At 40.7% G+C, this 24,113-nt stretch overlaps 2 protein-coding genes across 3 annotated transcripts in view; both read right to left on the bottom strand.

The window, feature by feature from the left end:
• Positions 1 to 13: 13 nt before the first annotated feature.
• LOC131692253 (uncharacterized) lies at positions 14 to 951 on the bottom strand. Its single transcript, XM_058979212.1, has 2 exons — positions 572 to 951; positions 14 to 510 (listed from the first exon to the last, which is right to left on the bottom strand). The coding sequence occupies exons 1-2, from the start codon at positions 737 to 739 to the stop codon at positions 97 to 99; spliced, it is 582 nt and encodes a 193-aa protein (XP_058835195.1). The 5' UTR covers positions 740 to 951; the 3' UTR covers positions 14 to 96.
• A 7,971-nt stretch (positions 952 to 8,922) lies between these two features.
• The window catches only part of LOC131692244 (E3 ubiquitin-protein ligase znrf2-like), a 35,338-nt gene continuing 20,147 nt past the window's right edge, over positions 8,923 to 24,113 (bottom strand). For both annotated transcript variants that reach the window (XM_058979192.1, XM_058979200.1), the window contains exons 4-6: positions 18,809 to 18,904; positions 18,396 to 18,501; positions 8,923 to 18,324 (exon numbers count right to left, since the gene is read on the bottom strand). In XM_058979192.1, the coding sequence (XP_058835175.1) occupies positions 18,267 to 18,324; positions 18,396 to 18,501; positions 18,809 to 18,904 (260 nt within the window). In that variant the 3' untranslated portion in view covers positions 8,923 to 18,266. The remainder of the gene's footprint in view (positions 18,325 to 18,395; positions 18,502 to 18,808; positions 18,905 to 24,113) is intronic.

Genomic DNA, 24,113 nt, shown 5'->3' with positions numbered 1-24,113 from the left:
AAACACTCCCCGGTCAAAGTTCTAGGTCTTCGCTAACATAGCTTACAAATCACAAAATATGATTACTTAATTTAATAAATCCACTCACAACTCACCTCATTTAAAATGATTCCGATGCTGTTGTCTCTGCTGTCGCAGTTCCTTCCGCGTCTCCCGGATCAGCTGTTTGGTGGTATTCTCATCGGCATCATCCCACCCATGCCGCCGGTCATCGTCCTCGTTCCAATCCGCCAGACCATCCACCACGGGAATGTCGATGCATGCCGTTAGCCGGTCAAAGCGAGCGGCTTTTTCTTCACCATTCTCTCTTCCACCTCCGGCGGCAGAGATGCAAATCTTCTGCTGAGTTACGATGGTCGGTGCCATGTCCTGGAAAAAATCGATCCGTTCCTCTGGCGGTGGTTCCTTTGGTGGAACTGGCTCTGCCAGCTGTTCCCGGTAGCGTTCGATGTGCTCCTCGACCGTGGCCGGAGTGTCGTCCCACGAGTTCCAGTCTTTCTCGACGATGGTCTTTGAAGTAGAATTGCGATTAGTAGAGTCGTAAAATGTCTTAATATTTAAGCCATCTTACCTTATACTTCCGGTTCCCATCACGTACTACGTTCACGGATGCGAGCACATCAGTTTCGCAGCTGGGTGCCCTTCGACGGCGTGAGAAGCAACAGAGAATCTTTTTTAACAGGGCCGCGATGGCCACCAGCAGGTGTCGGATTCGTGTCATTATCAGATTTGTTATCATTTTTATCTACACGATTCTGAAGACCTATACTGCTTCGGCTGGAGCAGTTTTAGTGGAGTCCGGTCATTGTTGGGATTTACAGAAAAATTGGAATGTGCACGAAGAAATTCGGGGCCTGCCTAATTTGGGTTCACTGACTTAAAAACTTGATTGAGAATTTTTTCAAAGGCACATTTTGACACATCCAAAGTTTACATTCGTGTGTGAACCGATTCAACTTTGACTGCGGCAGAGATGCCAGGTACTTTTTTCAAATGTCTGCAATAATAATTTTAAAAGTCTGGGAAGTACAAAAAATGTCAGGAAAGCTAGTGTAACCAAAAGCCTTTATATTCAAAAATCTGCAAATATCTGCAACAAAACATAAAAATCTGCAAATATCTGCAACCAAACTAGAAAATCTGCAAATATCTGCGTCATCCAAAAAATCTGCAGCTTAAATTAAAAGTCTGCGAATTTGCAGACTTGTCTGCAAATCTGGCATCTCTGGACTGCGGTAAGAAAAGTAAACCGGTTCAGAATGTGTTACAGGGTGCCCAGTTTTCGTTTTGAATTCGAGTTTTTAGAGTATTATTTATCACAAAATGACCCATAGGTAGCGCTGTTGTCCAAATGTCTAAATTTGATAATGGAGCTGTGCAAACGCAGGCTAAAACATTTTTTCAATGAAAAAAATCGTTTATTTCTATTCAGGGCCAAGGTGACGGGCTCTCTCGTCTACTGTTCTATATCGCTTTGGAAGGTGCGATGAGAAGAATGAGAATTGACACGAGTGGTACGATTTTCTTGAAGTCGTTTTTTTGGATTCGCCGATGACGATGATATTCTGATTGCAGTTGAAAACTGAAAAATCCAACCAGCGACAATCGTATTTTCTCTGGTTCTAAACAATGGAATCACGTCGATTTTCCAGTTTTCAACTGCAAACAGAATATTGTAGCACGTGTGAAGGTTGAACCAAAACAAATTGGACTGGTCATAAATACGTCAAAAACCAAATACACGAGAGTACAGGCTTAGAAGGAAGAAACATTACGCCTCCCAGTATAACGATTCATGGCGACGATATCGAGGTGGTTGATGGATTGGTATATTTGGGTTCACTGGTGACCGCCGATAATGATACCAGCAGAAAAATTCGGAGCCGTGTTCTAGCAGATAATCGTGCTTACTTTGGGCTTCAAATAACGCTTCGATCGAATAAAGTACGCTACCGCACGACACTAATTCCACAGTTTCAGTTTCGTTCTTTGCAATGCGGAATTTTACCCAATAGCTGGAACCCACCACTGTATTCTACTCTGCAAAGTTCGTTAAGCTAGGTGTTTAGCCAAATTTGACGGCCTGGCTTGATTCCTTCGTATGCAGCCGCAGAATGGCCGTCAAACTGAGTCCATTCACATTTGACTGGCTCTACAACAGTTCCGAGGTGCCACAGGAAAGCATTCTATGCCCTCTTTTATTCAAAATATTTGTGAACGACTTCCACCGGGAACTTGCTTGCTTTACGCTGACGACGGCAAAATCTATCTACGTCGTGTTGGTTCGGAATGTGGACAACTGTGGAATTCAAACAACACCGGATCGGGGGGCCCTATTCTCACAGTCACGTCACCTATTATACAGTCGTGATTCGCTGGTTGGTTACTTTTTAACTGGACCGCTTTTTAGTTGGACCTCCGCTAGTTGGACCATTGTCCAACTAAAAAGCATCTGTCAAAATCTCGTGTCAAACTCACTTTGACAATCAAACTGACACTAATTAGAAATGCGAGCATATTCACCATTTTTCATATAACAATCCATATAATGGAGAAATGAGGAATAAACGGTAGTTTCTGCAGTTGTGTCTATCTTACCTCTCAGATCAAGAGATAATTATTGTCATTCAAGAGGGGCATGTACTTATCAGGAAACGCGCAGGGAAGTTATTTGGGACTGTTGATAGTTCTGCCACAGATTATCTGTGGTTCTCATTTATTTCAACGACGTGTATTTAGTACTGAAAACTCTTCGCCGATCCTGCACAGACGATCTCAAAATATTTCGTCTCACCTGCCCAATTCAAGATTACCGATCGATCGAATTCTCGTGAGACATTCTGACAGACCCCAGAACTTTCAAACTACCGAAAACCTGGAGAGAAGGCACAATCGATTGGAAAGTCCTCTTTCGACTGTCCTGGGTTTGTACTCGTCTGGTATGGTCACTCTAAATCTAGGCACTAGGTGACGCGACTGTGTTAATAGGGCCGCGGATTGAGAAAATACGGAAACACTTTGTTCGATGAGTTTGTCGTCGTACACCGTATCGGTCAATGTAATTGGGATGTAATGATATGGCAGCGTTAGTATTTTAAAGCATATGCTGTTTACACAAGTAGTATACAATTATTTGTTCTAATATTGAAGCAATAATCGGTGTCCACAGTTTAGAGTTCAGAATCCATGGCTCTTTGATAAGTCTGAGATGAATGGGACTCGAGAGCAGGCCCTGGTAATGCAAATTCAAAACAGCATAACAACATTTCAGTGTTGAGTAGACCAACGTAGAATTTTGGTCACCTCTGCTTTGTAAAAACGCGGACAATACATCCCCTCTTTTTTGCTATCCGAAAGATGAACTTTAGCAGCCTTCTGTGCTATGTACGAAATGTGTGATTTGAACGTATGTACTAAATTGAAGTTGCCTCCGCCAGTTGCTATTTACATATAGACGCGAGTGTGCCTTGAAGTGCGTGAATCGAATAAATTATAGTTTATCAGAAGGCATTACCGCGCGAATAAGATAACTGTGCACTGTGTGGGATTGAAATCATTCTATTTAGATCACATCACGTACTAAAGCGGTCCAGTTCTCTCTGGAGAAATGCGACATCGGATGAAACACCTGAAACACCTAATTTTCACTACGTAGGTTCTGTCTTTGCCTGCCCGGCAGACCCTAAATGGCAGGGCGACTTAGGCGCTTGTACCAAAAATTTCCGCGATTTCCGTAAACACAACGAGGCATAGAAATAAAATAAATATTAAATTTACCGACTTTTATTCTCCTCTCTCCTACCCAGTGAACAAATTTTCTGGCAGAGACCGCTCTGCTTGATTTCTGTATGTCTTGGTTTGGCAGCCCTGTCAGATTTCTGCACGTATCCCGTCGGGTTAGTTGAGCTAGGGCGAACTCGGTTTCGCTCGCGTTTTCTGGCAAATTTTGACAGAAACCGGGCAAAACCCTGGCATAACTCGGACATAAACTGTACAAAGATCCTGGCAATTCCTACCTGGCAGAATTTAGCACGAATCGAGCAAAACATCTGTTGCATTTGAGCGAATTCGTTGCAAGAATTCTCGCACAAATTGCGCAAAATACTCGCAGAAACTCTGCCAGCATCAATTTCGCTTTGCTCAACTTTTGCTAACTTTCTGCTTGCCACGCTGACCGGGTATCTTTGCCTGCCCGGCAGACCCTAAATGGCAGGGCGACTTGCACCAAAAATTTCCGCGATTTCCGTAAACACAACGAAACATAGAAACAAAATAAATATTAAATTTACCGACTTTTATTCTCCTCTCTCCTAGCTGCGTTCTTATACTTTTGCCGGATGCTGGTGGTGGCAGGAATGTGTTGCGGATTCTGGCAGCTTATCGGTGACTACCACGGCAGCTGTCCAGGTGTTTAGCTAGGACGGTGAGCAAGGTTCTGTTGGTGGAACCTCCCTAGTGTCGGTGACGCAATTGCGCCGGATCGACCTGCTCGCCGCGAGATCGGTTCCATGTTGATTAACCGGAGTAGCGGACAAATTCCTGTTCGATTAGCACCCCCTTTCGGCGAACAGACACCGCACTTTTTACTTGTGCCCGAACTACGGGCCAGCAATCTCTATACGGGTATTTGGACCGTCACACTCGGACAATTCAGCCTCACTGGCTATGGTAGTGGGAAACTGTCTCGAAAATAAAAGCTTAAACGGGACGTCTGCCTACCACCGTGGTTCGTTACATACTCAGAAAACAAAACATAACATAAAAAATGTTTTTTTAGTGTTGCGGATTCTCCTTGTCAATAACTAACACCAACTTAATATCAGTAGCCAACACCAACAGTTTCGGTTCATATACCTCGTTGGCAAACAGAACCTCTGTGCTTACTATCGAGACGTCACTCGGCGTAAGTGCCAGTTGTTTAGCGTTCAAGTAAGACGTGTGACTTTTTGGATTTTAGTGTCTAACTAAAATCTGGTTTTGACCTCATCTAACTAGCACTAAGTTGGTGTTAGTTACTGACGGGGAGAATCCGAAACACTAAAAAAAACCATACCTATCTGAAAGAAAAGCTTTTCTGTTGTCAAGGGACTTTAGATTTTGACCAATACATATCACATTTTCCTAAAAAAAAACATGGTATCTTACCAGGCAACTGTAGTCGATATCCCGTGCAGCTAGAAGGAAAAAGAGTCCCCCAAACAAAATCCGAACCAGTTCTTTCAACAAAAAGGCGACCGAGACCAAACGTTTAATTTTTTCCTTTTTATTTTCAATTATGAGTAAAACCTTTATATGCTCACATACATATACATAGATTGGTTAATTGAATATTTTTTTCCATGTGTTTTCTTTCCTTTTTAATGTTAATTTTACTTAGCTTTATTTTTGTTTCGCATTCCAATTGCTAAAATAAACACCGCGCACGCACGCCCTCGCGTCTTCATCACGTACACCAATAATAATCATCGTTAAGTGCGTCCAGTTTCTATTGATTGCCCCCACTTTTTCTTACATATATGTAAGCATGCAATTTCTCGTTCCCTTCCATATGCTCCTGATGCTTTCGGGGAGGGGGCTCCTGATTGCGAAATACAATATGTAATTTAATGCTGTCTATTTTTCTCAAGAAGGAAGATTCTCTCGTGCAAAATAAAACACCAAAAAGAATTATAAGCTGTGGAGGATGCATTTTACGTCGGTTCCCACATCGAAACACCTCAATTCGAGTTAACACTCAAAATTTTAAACCGACATTTAGGCTTCTGATAGATGTTAATGAGTTTTTTGACATTAAAAATGTCTTACTCCACTATCTGGGGCTAGGTGTCATTCTAAAATCTAAACTATCTCCCATGTAACGAAACTATGTAAGGTTTGCACGCTTATAACTCCGATATTACTAGATGGATTTTAATCATTCATACACCAACCGATTCAGAAACACCTAACTTAAATATTGGTAATAATTTAATATCTCCCCAATAAAAGTAGACTTTTGGAAATTGGTAAAATTAAAAAGTTCACGAAAAACGGGAAAATTACCATTCGTGAGGCAGATTTCTCAGACACAGCCGTCAAAAGAGGGCAGCTTAGTGACTCAATGAAAGACGAAAAGTCATAAATAGAAGCGACGCATGTCCGTTTAAATCAGTTGTTGCTCTTGTCTCATACGAACAACATCATCTCCGGGCGATGCAATAAGCGCTATCGATTTTCGGCAACGTTGGCATTTGCACACACTCGCACCTAAGTGACTAAACCATATACGGTTAGTTTATAAATAGAGGTGATGCGTACCCGTTTGAATCAGTTTTTGTTCTTATGTCGAACGGGTAAGATTATGGCTGCAGCGTGTGGGCACTACAATAAGCGGTAGACGCTATGCATTTTCGGCAGCGGTGGCCGTGTGCGGATTTTTCGGGTACCAGCACGGTGCCACAGAATGATTTGCAAAGTGGGTGGGTGGGGTGGTTTGGATTTAATTCAATACGGTGTGTGCTGCTTAAGAGTGTTGCGTTTGAATAAAATATATTTATTTTTATGCATGCGTGTGCGTTGTAACTTGTTAATCCATGTTTACGGCGCATTGTAGCTGCCTAGGGTAAAGAGCCTATTGGTTTTCATATGTTTCATATTTTGGTTATATGTTTTTTATCAGTAAGGCATCTGACAACGTGCTTCTGTAGTTATTGCACTGTTCAGCAGCGTAGTATTTTATATAGGGGAGTACACTCAGGTTTTATTACGCGGTATTTTTTACGCGAATTTTGAAATTTCCGCGGTTTTCATTTACGCGTTTTTTTTTAATTTAGGCGGTTTTCATTTGCACGGCCTGTATCCCCTGCGTAAAAAAAACCTGAGTGTAATTGCATCGGAAACAATCACATTCCCAGCAGAACTTTTTGTTTTCTAATTTCAAACACTTTTGTTTCGTACTGTACACAACGGAAAATTTTAAAACAGAACTTACCGTCCCAGCAGCAGTTTAGGCGGGTGTTCTTTTTCGATTCAAATTCAAGCCATGTCTTAATCGTTACTGGACTTAAAATTGTTTTCCCAGTTTATCCAGTCAGAGTATCTGTCCTGCCCTATGTAGTTAAAACACAGTTCTAATTGCGTTTTAAAGTATACAACAAATAGAACGGTTAGGTATACTAATTTAAATTTTAAAATATATCTGTTTGAAATTATGCAACAAACCGCTGTACTGAAGATATAATTATGTCAGTCCTATTACCACATAAAACACCTATATAACATAAAACGCTGCAGAATTGGTTTAATAATACAATGTTTACACTACAGAGTTATAACACGTTTTAATAATTAGCAACAAGAGAAAATGTCACCAAGATAGCATAAAACCCGTTTTAACTGGTAGTGCGAACGTTGCATAACAATGTAATTTATCAAATAATTTCATTTTTTTCACCACTAATCGATCAAGAAATACTTAACCTTAAGATTGTTTACTTAAGTTCATTAATACATTATTGAAAATTTAAATGGAAAATGAAATTTCATATTTCATGAAGAATCTGTATATTTCCGTTGCTGGGCGTGGGCTTCCTCGTCACGGTTCTAAATATGGAACTTTTCTTTTAAATATATTTTCTGGACAGACAGCCTATTTTTACTAGATGGATTAGCCAAATAATGCCAATCACCTAGTGAGATACTTGATTAATTAATAGATTACCGTTAAAAGACCTTCAATAAATTATGTTTTAATGGGGAGGGTATATAGCAAATTGTAACATAAAAAACAGGCGAGTGAGCAAGAACTTGAGTCGATATGTGTGATAGATAAAATACATTTGCACGCTCTTGAAAAAAGCTACATTTTTAATGTCACCGTGGTCGTGTCCTGTACACAACCCTTTAATTTTTTTGGAAGCATGATCTGTTCTTCCGACTTATTTTCAGTCGCCCATAAATGAGACCATGAGTGCTGCGAACAAGTTTTATCTTCAAAAAAATATTGACAGGTTTCGGTTGTCAATACATTTTATTTTTACGTGCCTTGAACGTGTGAAAACCCACACCCTTGTGTGGATTGGAGGGATCTGAATGTGAAAATCTTGTGTCAAATTCACTTTGACAATCAAACTGACTTTAATTAGAGATGTGAGCAGATGCATTTTCGGTCCAACTAGCGAATCAAATTCGTTAGTTGGACAGATGGTATGGCCCAACCAGAGAATCACGGCTGTATATCAGTGCGTTCGCAGCATCTAAAACTCGATCAAATCATTCGGAATATTGAATCGATTCCAGCCAAAATCGATTGAGTCGGAATCGGTTGTTGCATTTGATCCCCAGTGTAAATACCGCACCCCCATAAGCAATCGTCCATTATTAGACGATTTTGTTCCAAATTTTTAGGCTTCTCAGTTGGTCAAGGTACAAAATCGTGCAACACGCATCCCACTGAGTATCCTGATAAATCGTCCTACATGAGTTCAACGATTAGCGTTTGTTGGACGAACATCCGTCATTGGACGATTTTGAAACATCCTTTTCTTAGGGGGTATGGACGACTCACGACTGATGCATTGAACGGTTCGTTGGACGTCGCCGTCCAACGCGTTGGACGGCTGCGTCCAATAAATCGTTCAATTCAGGCGTCCGTCATAGGACCCCATGTTGGGTGATTTTGACTTTTTGGACTTTTTAAAAATACAAACTCCGTTCTATCCGAAGGAAATCGAAGGAAGGAAACCTCTGAAGGCGATTCAATGAGCAAGCTTCGTTTCGTAGGTTACATTAAAAAATCAAAATAAAGCAGAGAAAAAATTGATATTCGACAGCATTTTTTTTTAGAAAAAAAAGCAAAATAAATCTTGTTTGTTATCGTTTTTTCTCTTTAAATTGTAATAGTAATCACAGATTAAGATTTATACATCTCTGACTAAATGGCTATTTTTACGTTCAACCGGTGTAGCTCGAAAAAAAACCCCACATTCTTCCTGCCTTCTGCTGATTTCGTCTCGGTTTTCGGGACCGTCGTGGGCGGGTGGGCTACTATTCCCGTCATCATTTCGTATCCGTAACCCTTCTAGCGAATAAGATACTTGCTATATTTATGTACTTTTTTCTTTCTTTAGACATATTTACAATCGTTTTTTTTTTAGTTGCATACTGTATTAAATTGTCCTAAATTTCCCCATCTTGCGTCGTTTTGTTCTATTTAGTCGCTTTTCTATTTTGTTAGATAGAGAAATCTCTTATTTATTTGTTGTTTCGCAACAAACAACGCTTAATCCGGGGATGATGTTTGTTCGCTTTTTGTTTACTGGCGCAAAACTGAAATAATGGAACATCGAAAAAAGCATTTACGAATCAGGTTCGTAGTCTAAGGTTTTGGTTTTTTTCTGCCTAAATATGTGATTCTTGTGTTATTCTATTCCGTTTTTTTTTTAAATTTTTTTGCTGCTGCCTTTTTTAAAAACAGAAAAAATATTGTTCAAATAATTTAGCGCGGTTAATTTGACTATCTATTCTTTTTCTATGATGTATATCGAAAGCCCTCTAATTTGTAAAAAAAAAAAAACCTTTTTACTATGAGCCAGATGTTCTTACAAATTTAATAAAAAGTTCAAAAATCAATCTGCAAAATCGGTTAATGTTAATTCAGTCATTTCATCTACCTTCTATCAGACTAAGACAAGGAGAACTGCTAGCTCCTAATTCCAACGTAGTTCAACAGATTGTTGATAGATTCTCAAAAAAACACCATTCCAACGGAACAATTCCGCTGTTGAGGAAATAGGCCTAGTAATTAGAGAGCTTTCGAGAGCAAAAAATGGGTAACTACTATCCGAGTTCAAAATTGCGTGAGACTTAATGCTGTATTTTTGTTTAAAGCAAAACTGAATCAGGTTCTAGCCCCAACTGCAGTCGGGGTCAAGCAAAAACTGTGAAGGGAAGCTTGGCAGACTATTCCCGCATCAGAAGATCATAACAAAACACTATCAAAACTCTGTTGATACTTGTTATAATTGGTTATTTTTGCAACTAAGAAGATTGATTACACAGTTTGTTTCGAAAAATTTATTCAGTTATAATTTTGTTATTTTATTCTGAGACCCGCTTGGTGGACCAAAATTTATTGCAAAGAAATATTACCTAAAACTAATAAAATAACGAGGATTGCAAGTCGTTTAGAACAAAGATCCATCATCGTTAAGCCACCGACAGTTATTCTCATCCGCCGAGTTACAATTCAAGAGACTAGCAGTTCAAATAAAATCCCATCGAACTGTTCAAATTGCTGCTTCAGGGATATGATGAACAGATCGTTCAAATATACTATGATCAATACTGTTCCTTTTCTATGTTTTTCACGTACACATAGTAATTGTAGTGAGACTGGAAGAACCCCTGAGCTTTGAGAAATTTGTTGAATTTTGAAGATTGCTTCAACGCGTATAGTGGTCGCTTCAACAGGCTTTCGACTTGGCTTGAGCTCCGTCAGCTCCCCGTCAGCTTCATTATTCGGACATTTGAGATATCTGACGTTTAAAATACGCACACTGAGATCTCGCACCCGTTCCTTAAACCGAAAAGCCGTCTAAATGATTTGATTTCCTCCAAATTGAAACATTAAAACGGTTCTATACCAATCCAGCTTTGTCCACTTAAGAGCAACGACCCGTTCGAAATTTTAGGTATTCGGTGCATAAACGTCCAATGCATTGAATTAACGTAGGGTTCTCTACTATTCCGCCGTTAAGGAATGCTGTTCGCAATCTATTCATGGATTTTCGTTTCCCTGATACTCGCGATGGTTAATGATGCCCTGATCATGTCAAATTTTGTCACCGGGGTCAACCTTTCGACGTAGTGGATGTTCTTCTGCGTAACGACTAATTTTGCTTTTAAGTATCCGTTTTCATGCCGAAAATCCCCCGATGAGTTTTGAACCATCCAGGTTTTGTTCTTGATTGATTGATTTAGATGGCCAATCTACAGCAGAAAATGCACCATCAGAAGAAATGAAATCATTGAACCAACCTAGTTTTCTGCACTTCCAATCACTGGTGCTTGGAGTAATCTTATTCTGGCCCCGGGACAGTCAAGTTGGAATGGGGATGTCGATTTTTCTGCCACCGATTTTTTTTTCTGACTCTCCCGCAAATTCCTCGGATAGTAGCTCATGACTAACATCTGCATCTTCACATTGTGTATAAGAATCCATTTCTTGCCCAACTTCGAGTTATGAAATACTTCTTCTGCTTTCATAAGTTCGTCTGGCACTCCAGCTGCCGCATGCAATACTTCCTCCTCATTCTCTTGTATTTTCGGAATCATTACAGCTATAGCTTCATCCAACAAACTGACAGCTGGTCTTCTGAATTACGTAACTGCCAATACCCAGTAAAGTTCAGGCTGAACTTTACTGGGAAAGTTCGTCAATCGTTAGCCGGGACATCACCCACACAGACCTGTTCAATCCACTTCTACAATCCGCCAGATGTGTGAAATCTCAAGTGTCATACACAAACTATAGTAGATCTGATTTTTTTTTATCTAATTATTTATTTGAAACGGCTCAATGCGTTAGCACAACTGAGCCGTGGGTGTTTTAATTTTTTACGATAAGTAAAAATAACAAAATTCTAAGAACGTCGGTCTGCCAGATCTTATTGACGCAGTTTGCTGGTGCGTGTTGCGATCCTTTTCCTTGGCGGTGAAGCCGCTTGGGGGTTATTCAGTCTGCCTTCTCTCGCGTTATCGTTTCCGTCCATGTCATCATCGGTACTGCTTTCTTCCTGTTCACGATCAGAGAATCTTATTTGTTTCTTGTTCGTCTTCATCGGTATTTGCTTCTTTATTGGCGATGCTAGTTGGTTGATTTGGGAGTGGTTGTCGTTGTACACCTGGTCAATTGGATCGTTGGTTTTGGTTTATCTGATGGTGTCAGTGGATGTAGTAGATGAATTTTGACTAGATGCTTCGGCGCATGTTTTTCCGTAGTGAACTGTATGGTTACAGAATTGGCATGTTGGGGTCTGCCCGGGATATGTGATTAGCGTTGTTTGCTTATAGGTCACGCCTTCCTTCGGTGATTTGCATTCGATAGTCATGTAAGACGGTATTGGTTTAGTCCCTCTCATCCTCACAATTCGTATTGTATCGCCGTTGGGAATACCGGGGAAAAAATTTCTCTAGGTGTCATTCGTAATAGATTCTACTTCTCCATATTGCGACATGATTCGTTGTAATCATCCCTTGTGCGCGGGGCCAAATCATGGATACGCACGTCCACCATGTCGTTTTCCATATGCACGGGGATCTTGATCTTGTTATTAAATTCGACCTCGTGTTACATGTTGTTTTTGGCAATGAAGTTTTCTGCCTGTGCTAAGCTTCTAAACGTGATCAAAACACAGTTTTTTTACTTGCTGTAGCTGAATGTACGTAACTTCAGCGAAATTAACCTCCATTTTTAACCTTAACTAACTGTTCCACTTCCTGAAATGTGGGTCTAACACGAATTTTATTAAAATCGATCGAAATCGTGTTATCCCGTAGCACGGGCACTTTTGTTTCATTTAGCAAACTCATTTCACTCCGCAGTCGGGTGCAACGATACAATTTGTGTATGCACTGATACAGAACAAAAGCTGGCTTGATTCACTGGTTCCTATAGCCTGCTATAGCGTAGCGATTTTTTTTGCTTCTGCTTTGTGCGAGGTCAGAAGATAGATTGATAGTAGATCTGATGAGGTCGTTCTAGTATTCTCGGTTTGGATGTTATTGTTCTAAAATAAAAAATAACTAAAAAATATTTATTCAATTAAAATAAAAAAGGACAGTAGCAATCAGCACCAGAAAATGCAAGAACCCGCATACCACTAGACTTTTCTACGGATGATGTACGTATACTTCAAATGACACAAATTTCAACCAAGAAACTGAATGAGTGTTCGTGAAACCGGTCTGCAAGAGTTCATTTGTTGCTTGCTCAAATACTCATGTCGAATCGCTCCTTCGTCAACTTGGCTCCGAACAGCTTGAAATTCTCCACACCTAGTCTATAATTTTCAGTAGCTATATCAAAGTGGAGAAAAAAATCAACAAAGCACCGCATGCTGCCTGAATACACTAGAAGTACCACTCCCATACAAAATAAATACTGGTCGAAATGCGTCACAAACGAAGAGGTAGACAGTTTCCCTGTCCCTGTTTGGAAAATAGCAAATTACAGCAAGCTTCATTTGAAAAAAAAAAAAAACAGTTCGTTTTTCCAGTTGAAAGGAGTAGTGGGAGTTGCTGAAAAGATGTACAGGTGGATCTCGGAAGAGTTTGGGATCCTGTATCAGTTAAGTTAGCCGTCGATCTGTCGGAGGTATGCTCGAATTGAAACTAATTTGACTTGTGCTATATATTGCACAATATGATACGCTACCGCTAGACCTAAATTTATCAGCTTTTAGCTTACAGGTGCATGAAAATACACAAAACCACACTTTCAAACATCTAATGATAACAAATCGCCACATATCCTAGTAATAAAGGACGTCTGCTTACCCGAAATGGATCGCTCTACAGGCGTCCTGTATACGATACCCATTGGACGATTTTGAGACATTTATTTGGACTGCTCACTGGAATTCAGCATTTCTAACTGATCTGGCGAATCTTTCCCGGTCACCAAATTTTCTGACAAGGACCACTCTGCGAGATTCAGATCAGCTAAGCTAGGGCGAAATCGATTCCTACTTGCACTTCCTGACAAAATTCACTGGCTGAATTTTATTTATTTTTTTATTTAAAAACGTAAATCAATAGAAGGAGGCACTCGGTCCAATCATGTCCTACTCTAAAAATTATTAAAAAAATAATTACATTACGAGTCAAATTAAAGTCGAATAGGTGTGTCACACGATTGAATGTTCTTTTTAATCCTGTGATGGCTGCATTCCCTGTGTGGTTGAACCGCCGAAGAGGCACTCTCAAAAGAGTAACGCCCTAGTTCTAGCTTGGACGTTTACTCGTTCGAACAAAGCTGGAGAATCGATGTGTCTGCCGCTGACAACAGATCGGCGACAACTAGAGCTCTTGCTGTATCAGGTTAGCTGTCTCAGAGCGAATCGTATAAACTTGCGTTGGATACCTTCAATTCGGTCGCAACCGTTCATATAGTGCGGGCTCCAAATCATCGAACAATACTCGAGAGGGAATCGGACTAGGGAACAGTACAGACTATTTGGACAGTAGATATCCGTGATTTCGTGATGCCCGGCCAATGACATATGAGACGTGTTGCTTGAAAGTGAGTTTGAAATCTAATATCACTCCAAGATCCTTCATACAGCATTCTCGCGGAATAAGCTGTCTTGAGAGATTGCGGTCGAAATTAATAGATTCTCTTTTCCTCGAGAAGGTGATTGCAGAACATTTTGCGGGATTTAGAATTATTCGATTATCGATACACCACTCGCTAAAGACATCGAATTGATTCTGCAGGATGTGAGCGTCTGCCAAAGTCTTGATATGGTTGAATACCATAACGTCATCAGCATACGACAAGCGTGGTCCACTGAGTCTACAATTCACGTCGTTGAACTAAAGTAGAAAGATAATGGATCCAAGATGGCGTCCCTGTGGGATGCCAGACGTAGCTTCAAACATTTCAGAGTGGTCGTTGCCTATATTCACGCTGAGTTGACGGCCTACTAGATATGACTGAAGCCAACGGAGAAGTGATCCATTGAATCCAAGTTTAGTTAATTTAGCAATGGCGATATCGGGATTGATTCTATCAAAAGCGGCGGACAGATCAGTTTGTACACAGCATCGGTTTGCAAGTCATCCTCAGACCCGTCAAAGATGAAAGAAGTGAATGACAATAAATTCGTCGTAATCGACCGGCTAGGCATGAATCCATGTTGATCCTCAGAGATACATTGCTTGCAGTGAAAGGACACCGGCTCCATCGCAACTAATTCGAAAAGCTTCGATACAGCGCATTAGTGCAAAAATTCCTTGATAATTTTCTGCGTTCTTCTTGTCCCCTTTCTTAGGAACTGGAACCACAAAAGCTAATTTCCCCATCGTTGCGGTGGCAAGCGACAACTCGAATAACCGACGTAGTGGTTCAGCACGGACGGAATGCCTTCCGGGCCGGAAGACGACGATGATTTTAGCTTGGATGCTGCTGAGATAATATGCAAACTACTCACTTGAAGCTCACTGATCGAACATTCAAGTTGCTGCTAGTTTGTATACTACTGGTGGCCGTGGCAATCTGGACTGTCGGTAAGGTTTCTGCGGCAAAAATCGGAATAAACTTTTGTTTTCAAAGGAACCGTGCATAGACCATCGCGATATTTTCTAGACAGAGTACAAAAATTTGAATATTCTGGGAGGAACAGAGTAACAATCCACACCGCACATTCCTGGAAGCATCCTAGCTAAAAGCGAGCGTTATCGGTTAGTTTCACCGCTTCTGGTAGAATCGGTTGTTGCCTTTGAGATTTCTGGTTAAACACACACAGGATGCCGACAGAATTTTGCCAGAACCAAGTTCGCTTTGTTCTATTTCTGCTGACCTTCTGCCAGGTCGCGAAGATTGGAAACTATTGAGTCAGAAGCCTGCCTGCATGCTGAGGAATGTTTCAAAAGTATCCAATGAAGATCCATTTTTTCTTGGAGATATAACCAAGGGTTTTGCTTAGTTCCTGCCAGAATTTCACTGTACTCACAAAACCGCTCTTAAGAGCCCGCAGAATACAATACCTGAAACAGATAAATCATTAAAGTAATAACAACATTAAAACTGAATATTTCTTAATGTATTCTGGTTGCAGCTGAAAATCAAAATAGTGAACTTGCCCCTATCGATTTTTTTTCCTATTTTCAGCGTGCGTAACTAAAAAGCATATCGGCAAGTTGATTCTTTAGCATGCACACAGGATGCGCATTAGTTGCCCACACCGCAAATAGGGAAAAAACGAAAGGCGCATGTTCAATATTTCGGTTTTCAACTGCAACTAGAATATTTTACCTGTTGTAACATGAAACTAATTTGCCAGAAGGTGGCGCTCAAATTGAATTCGCCTCAGTCCCATGCGTACAGAAATCTGACTGGGTTGCTAAAGCAAGGTCTGACAGAAATCTCCACCGGCTACCCGCAAATTTGTTATGTGGGAAGGTGAGAGCTTCGACCCACTCAAAAAAGTGTCCGTCTATGGATTGGTTCTTGTTCGAAACAAAATCGAAGTTGAAGTTAGCGATTAGTCGAATAGTCGAAATTTCGAGGTTAACTCTTAATGAATTGTAAATGTATTGAGTGTACAATAAAAATTAGAAGTCTGTTTAAATTTCGGCATACTAGGTTAAATTCAGTTCACCCTGTTTTGGGGCAATATTGCACCACAAAGCCAAAATTAATTCTGCCGTAAACTAATCGAAATTGTCATTCGAAATCTGTCAGCAAGGTTTTTGTTTATTCGGTAATCAGTCCAGTCGGAATGGAAGGACTGCGCAAATAGGATCTGGATAATGGTCGATTATCAGTGATCCTTTTGCAGATCCTAGCCAAATCGCACTGACCTTAGTTTTTATAAGTTATTAGCCGTGATCAAACGAATTCAAATTAAGATCTACTGAAATAAGAACAAAATAAACACGAGAATTTTTTAAACTAGAATATACTGGTTAAAAAGAAGCATTATTCATGAACTCTTCAACGTCAAAATTAATCCAATCTGTTCTACCTTTCTATTCTCTTGGAGGTACTCGCCTTAGAACTGGGCACGATTAAATTATTCTATCTAATCTAGAATGATATTTTCTGATGCGTACTCGAGCTCATTTTAATATTTCACTCTCTTACTCGTTTCAATACCACGAAAAATGACGTCTTTCGAATTGCAATCACTCTGAACAGATTCTGCAGCGCAGCAAATAATACATTCTTAAGGATGATGACATGGCTCAACGCCGACTGTTTTTATCAATGTGTAATAACAACAAACGGTGGTAGCGATTCAAGCTCCTGTTTCACATAATCATCGTAATTCCTAATTCGTTTCCGTCTACTCGGTTTCGGGTTACTGCTCCATAAGCACGCGTCTCCTTTTCAACCACTATTCTTCGTTATCAGCAAAACCGAAACATTTTTTTCTTTTCTTTTGCAATTAATTCATGTTTACTTTCAACTAGTTATGATTAGACTTCTGAAAAGAGAATCCCTACTTTATTTACAACAATTGGTTACGCACTGTTTGATTGTTCTAGGAGCAAACAAACGAAAAACCTACTTGTCTGCCTCCAAAACAGAGCGAGAGAGAGGTATACGAGCAGAAGCTAGGAAAACGTGTGGATTTATGACAAAAATCTTGTCAAACCATAACACCAGCATGGAAACGTTGAGCGCAGGCGGAACTGGGTAAGAAAGCCCATGATCGTCGGTTGAACTGAAACCCTATTTTACTTCCGTTTCTACCGTGTCAAGAGTACCAGTGGACTGTTAACAATTATTTCTTAAATTGTTTTTTTTTGTTTTATTTCAACGATTATATCACTACATAATTCACCTTACGGATATTCTTATGTGTTGGTTGTCGTTTATTTATCTTTGATTCACTATATTTTTATCAGTTGAAAATTTTATTTTACTTTAATCTCTTACTCTTAGCCTTAGTTGTATGCATTTTCTCGTTTGTTGCCTTTCAAACGCTACCATATTCAAATATTTACAAAGCGACTCATCACGTTTAGATTCTACTACTAGATTTTTTTTGTCAGCTAGCAATCGACACTCGAACGAAGGAAACCGGAAACACCCTCTCCAACCGGTCACTACTAATGATAATCGATGGTTTCCTGCGGACCTGCTCGACTAAAACCATTGTCTGCTTCCCGAGTTTTTTTTGTTTGTTTGTTTTATATTACTCCAGTCAAAAGTGTTCATTTATTGCGATACGTCAAAACTAAAAATTGCTTGGTTCCACCGGTTCCCGCGTTAGTGGATTAGATTCCAGCGTGTCAAATGTTTTATTGGCTGCAAAATCGGTCAAAAATATATCACTTACAGAAAAAGAAAAACCACCATCCACGTGCTTGTGTCTGTGTGCCTTGTTCGAATCGATCGCGGGATCCTATTTCTGTTTCCTTCGCACATTCACAGATGATCAGTTGTTTTTTGTTTGTTTTCTTGTTACTGTGTATTAATTCTATTAGTTTAGTTGCTACTGGATGTCCCCTTTGCTTAGTACAAAACGTTTCCTCGGCCCGGACTGGCATTAGTTTTACTAATCACCCGGATGTTCCGGACAGCTACGGTTCACCTCGAACCATTTGTCGATACATCTACGGCGAAAACGAGGGAAGAAGAAAGTCAAAATCGATTACGCGAAGCATCGAATCGGAAGCGTACTTACCCTTTATGATAGATGCATAAGCATGGTAATCTAGCAATGATATCACCGGGACATAAATCATCTAAACATATAACACATTCACCCTTGGCATCCGTTAAGCAGTCCTCTGCGGGTGTATGCACGACGTTTCGTCCGAGAACCGGACCCGGTTCCGGGAGGTGGTTTGACATGCGAGGGAAAATGGAAAAACGACACAGAAAAAAAAAGAAAAGAGAGAGCAAAACCGGTACAAGTTAAAATTGGTGGTGTAGTTTGTTGTTGGCTATATTTGTGATGTTCGTGCAGCGACCGCCGTCGCCTGCCAGGATGCCTCCTCGGAGGAATGGACGGGACGGGGGAGGATTAGGGATGTTTTATGTGATGTGAGCCCACCGCTGGCAGGTTCGAGCGCGCGCTAGCGCCAGCATGCTTACCATTGTAAGACAAACGAGGTTTCGTTAGGCACATTACTAAATGACACTCTATATCGTCGGGCATGACAAACTTGCTGCACACTGGACATTTGATGCCTGGAAAGAGAGAATTATGTGAGTATTTTGTAAGTTATTATGGTTGAATGGGGTAGGTTTTTTTTGGGTATACTCGGTAGCAGCTCGGAATCCTAATTGATTTTGAATAGAACCACGATAGAAAACTTCTTCATGTTTTCGAGGAATTCCTAAGAAATTCATAATTTTTCTGAAGGTTCAGCATCAACCCGAAACATCTCAATTTTAATTCAAAATTCTTTAATGGTTGATAACTAGAAACATAATCTCACTCAGACCAAACGATGCATATTTCCTTCGCATATTTAACTCCCCATGAATCAGTTGCTAGCTGATCAAGCTGAACAACGCAGGAATGCAGTTTGAGCATTAGCTCATAAGTTTAGCGCCGCCAGGAGGAACTTGGCCCTATACCCCCTACTCTGCCATCGATGTATTGTTATTCGTTACAAAATATAAGGTTTGTTCCAGTACTCGGAAGTCACTCCGGAGTAAACAGGAGCAAAAAATCTTTGCTCCTTTTTACTCCGGTTTGCTACCAGAAGAAAAAAGAGAAGAAGAGAGTACAGGAACGATTTTCTCCGGAGTACTTCCAGTTTCTCCTGGTACTGGAACAGACCTATAGATTGATGACGTCTATAGGTCACACTCTCATGCGAAAAAGAGAAATTGATGAGGCGTTACGGCGCGTTCCCTGTTTACTAATTTACTTGAACGTTATCTATCGCAGCTCTCTTTCTAAAGATTATAGGATATCTTATTTTTATAGGAACATTCATAGGATGTGCTCAGTGGTTGCAGGATGTTTCTCGATGTTTGGAGAACATATCGAGAGGTTGCTTATGGTTGCCTTTTCTGGTGAAATTTAGACTTGGAAATTTTGGCTGACCTGGGGGAAAACTTCAAGAGAAACAACGTTGACCAGTGTGAATCCGTCGTAATCGTCATTAACTTCCTCACCGATATCTCCCATAGTCAATTTTGGGAGGACTAGATGCTTCTTTTGCGGTTGTCATTATGGCCTGGACAGCAAATTTAGCAACCGTTTGTGGTTCAGGTATTGGTATTGAGCAATCTGTTTTGGAGTGTCTTTTATGTATAGGAGTTGGTAATTGACTGAAAAGCATTCTCCTCTGCATCTTCCGCGCAAGGTTAGCTATCTGATTACAATACTTGCACGTAGGAGTTTGCCTCTCATGGGTGCAAAATGTAGTTTGTTTAACGGTAGCTCCGTGAGTTTCGAGTTTTTATGTCAAGTAGGAGGGAATAAGTCTTTCGTCCTGCATGCTCACCACAAGAATACCGTTGAGAATACCCGGGAAGAATTTTCTTTTAGCATGAGGTGTAACGGATTATACTTCTTCATATTGCGACACGTATTCTGCAATTAACTCAGAAGGACTACGCGCTGAAAAGTCATGTAGACTTACCTCTATATAGTGATTTTCTCTATACACTGGAATCTTAATTTCGACGTTGTTACTTTCAAACAAGTGTTTTAAGTTCTTGTGCAGGAAGAAACAGGCTTGAACTAACACGTTCAATGATATCAATACTGCATTGCGGAGGTGATGATACTGAAGATAAGTTCCAGTTCGGACAGCCTAAGTTCCATTTTCCCCTTCAGAAGGTATTCCACTTCCCGAAAACTCGGTCGTGTTGAACGAAATTTAAAGTCAACGACCGCAGCGTTAGGTCGGAGCAGAGCTTTTTCATCCACTTTACTCGTTGTGGCAAGAATAAATATAAAGTTTCCTTCGATCTCTATACGTTGCACACTAGATCGAGAGGCTGCTAGTTATCATTCATTTGGCTCAATTTTAGGTCCGACAAAAAAACATAATCGGCCCTATTCTGCGCGACGTGTGACGTGAGACGACTAACCTCACCTCACTCTACGTGACTTTTCTCACCCAATTCTGAAGAGTCACTTTGGGTGACGTGAGACGCCCATTTAACCGCAATGGAGTATCTCACCTCACCCGAGTCGACTCTAAGAATCGAGTGAAAAATGTCACGTAAAGTGAGGTGAGTTTAGTCACCTCACGTCACACGCCGCGCAGAATAAGACCGAATATTAATCGATCCACCTAGTAGTGAGATCTAAGACCAATTTTTTCAAAAAATCCACTTCAGGATCGGTGTCTTCGACAAAGTATATATATTTATATATTAAAAAATATTTTTTCCGGGAGCTGTCCTACTGTAGCTAGGGTCTCGGAAGGGCTCCCCGTTAGAATCACTCACTACAATTACAGACGAGACGGGAAATGTCATCCATTAAAACATGGATTAATGCTAATTGGAGTTGGCCGTGATTCTGAGTGTGGTATTCATTGTACGGTTCAGATATGTGCGGGCGTAGGGATTTCGCGATCACGTCTATCCTCGCTACGGGCTCGAGCGTTTATACGTTAACGTGTTCGATCACGTGGTCGTTTGTATGTCGCGTGTGCTAGCGTGGATGTAACTTCGCGCCTATAAATTCGACTTTATGACCCTGTGTCCATTTGCATAATTGTGTGTTCTTGGATGATCGCGCGCGGACCGTGAAACTGATACTTAATTTTCGGTGTACGGTTCAGATGCTAGAGGAGAGTGAGTTTTTCCATATCACTAGAGTTCCCGGTAACGTCGCCATGGGTTGTCTAGTGGATATATGCGTCATTTTTTATTGGTCCAGTTGAAGGCATGGACCTAGGTCCTAGGCTGCCAGGGCCGAGAGTAGACTTCCAGACGTAACCGAACCATGATCGCGCGAACACGGGCGTTTGTAGGTTTACTCTTGAGACTGCAGTGCCTAAACGTTCACTTAGTCATCGGGGCATTATCCTGTTTGTGAGATCGCGGGCACAGGTGTGCATGGATGATTGCGAAGAATCGAGCGTTTCTATGTTACCGTGTCATGTCCTTGGGTACGAATGTGACCCCGTTGGCTTCGTACTACTCCAGGACAACATTTGAATAGTGGTACGAAGCTAGATTCGGTAAAATCGTAAGGCCGTCGTGTTGCTTCAACAGAGGAAACTCGGTAGTCACAAGCAGCGCACTCCGTTTGCTACATGAGCAGATCACTTGCCAAATTATGTATTTTTGGCAAACTTTGAAAGTTTTTGCTTCCTTACTTCCAGTGAAAAAGAGTAGCCCTGGAAGCTACCTGAAGTCCGCCTTGACGTAAGTCTCATCATCCATGATGAGACAATGAGGCTTCATCAGCATCTGGGTGTACAGTTTGTGGGACCGTGGCTTTCTCACCATATTTTGCCGTTGGTGCCTATTTTGAGCCTTCTGCACTTTGTACGTATGCAGTCCCTTCCAGTCCTTGAATCTCTGAACGAAATACTTGAACAGATTCAACTTTTTGGCCACATCCCTGACCGAAGCATTGGGAGGATTCCACTTAAACGCTTTCACTACACGCATTTTCCGGGTGCCAGCGATAAAAATACAGTGTAAACAATACACTCTAAACTATTTCTACCGACGTTTTCAAGAAAAATGGGATATTTTCCGCATTGTTTTTTTCGTAATGCAATGATGTGGGACACGCTTTATACGTTGGGTGAAGCGGATGAGAGTATGTGGGTGCAGGGCAGGGGATACCAGTGTGGGAAAGTGTGACGGGGAGGTCTTTGAAAGGAGGAATGCACTCCCTTACCTTATTTTGGCACACGTGGTAGGTAAAGGCCTTGAATGTGTTGGAGAAGTTGTGTTTTAAAAGCCTGCGATTGGCGGTGGAGGAGTGGTAAAGGGAGAGGGATATCAAGCATGGGAGGTGTTGCCCCCTAACAACACCCCCTAGCTACGTTCCTGTTCATATGCTAGAAAACCTATATTCGTCAAAAAATGGCCCTGGATTGGGTTATCGATCTTCAGGGTGATTTCATAACGTATCTTTATATGACAAAGGTAACAAGGTGCAAAATCAACTAAGTTCCGAAATGTCGATTTTGGCCAAAAATTACTCGACAAACTGAGTCAAATGGTACATGACGAGCTGGGATTAAGCTGTCGATTTTTAGCGTGATTCTACAACCTTTCTATATGAGAAAGGCAAAAAACTAATAATCGGTCCTTATTAGTAGCTTCCTCACTGATGGTATTGGCTATTGATTTGGAGGTACTTGACGCAGCCTTTACACCGAAAAATTTGGCTACCGTTTGTTGTTCAGGTACTGGTATTGGAGACTGTGTATTAGACTGGATTTCCGATGATAAGCTTCTATCAGCTGTTTCGAAGCAGGGTTTTCCGTAAAGTGCCGTCTGTGCACTGCACATATCTGTCACGTGTTAAGTTTACCCTTGATATGCGTAGTTTTCTGGTACCACCGAATTGTGTTTTGTGCTGCAATAACAGGTAGAATGAGTCGGTTTACTCCCATTCTCACCACAAAAACACAATCCAAAATATCAGGAAAGCAGTTGGTGTATCGGACTTATCCTGTATTACGGCGGATCGTTTTTTCGAACGAATGCGGTTTGCATTCATGGTAAGGCCAGCAAAATTAAACGGGGTTTGAAGTCGATCGAAATATAGTCGTTTGAAAAACCAATCCCTCTTAATACAGATTAAGACTGGATTCCACTTGTCCGATATGCGACATAAATCTTTTAATGGTCACTTTGGTATCAGATCATGCAGCCGAACCTCGATTTTATCATCGTCCATCGACATGGGAATCTTGATTTTAGCGTTGTAATTTGTTTCAAGTTGTTATGCGATATGAATCAATTTTCATTGGCTCATTTGTTGAATATTATCAGCACTGAATGCCTGATATGGTAGAACTGGATAAAGGCAACTTCCGAAAGCCCATATTCCATTTAAATCTTAAATAAAATGCTTGTTAACACGAATGCTCGATCTTACGTGAAAATACCAGAAGTCAAGAGCATACCACCTCTTGCCTAATGAATCATCTCGATAGATCAAGAAATAAAGCATCGGGTTAGTCGTTGTTCTTTCAAGATAAATGTAATCGTTTTTGCGTTCATGTCGGATTTATTGTGTTTCTGATTTTCCTCCCCCATTGCTAACAACTAACTGAGTTGTGTAACGCTTGTTTTATCCCGCTCAAAAGAATTTCATACTCATATTTGAAATACTTTTTTGTTATTGCCTCAGTTTGTTTACTAGTCGCCGCTTAGAATATTTCTGAACCGTTTTTTAGATACTTAATAAGTCTCTTGGCAACCAACATCCAAACAAAAAAAACTCTCCTTCACATTA

The sequence above is a fragment of the Topomyia yanbarensis genome, chromosome 1, assembly GCF_030247195.1.
Source record: "Topomyia yanbarensis strain Yona2022 chromosome 1, ASM3024719v1, whole genome shotgun sequence".
Lineage (NCBI taxonomy): Eukaryota > Metazoa > Arthropoda > Insecta > Diptera > Culicidae > Topomyia > Topomyia yanbarensis.
The sequence above is the reverse complement of the archived record's forward strand: the minus strand, read 5'-3'. Positions and strand labels throughout refer to the sequence as shown.

Bases quoted from the DNA above. Each gene is read 5' to 3' on its own strand.
- LOC131692253 (XM_058979212.1), bottom strand. From the start codon at position 739: ATGATAACAAATCTGATAATGACACGAATCCGACACCTGCTGGTGGCC. The intron at 511-571 runs GTAAGATGGCTT...TCTACTTCAAAG, and splicing joins ATGGGAACCGGAAGTATAAG to ACCATCGTCGAGAAAGACTG.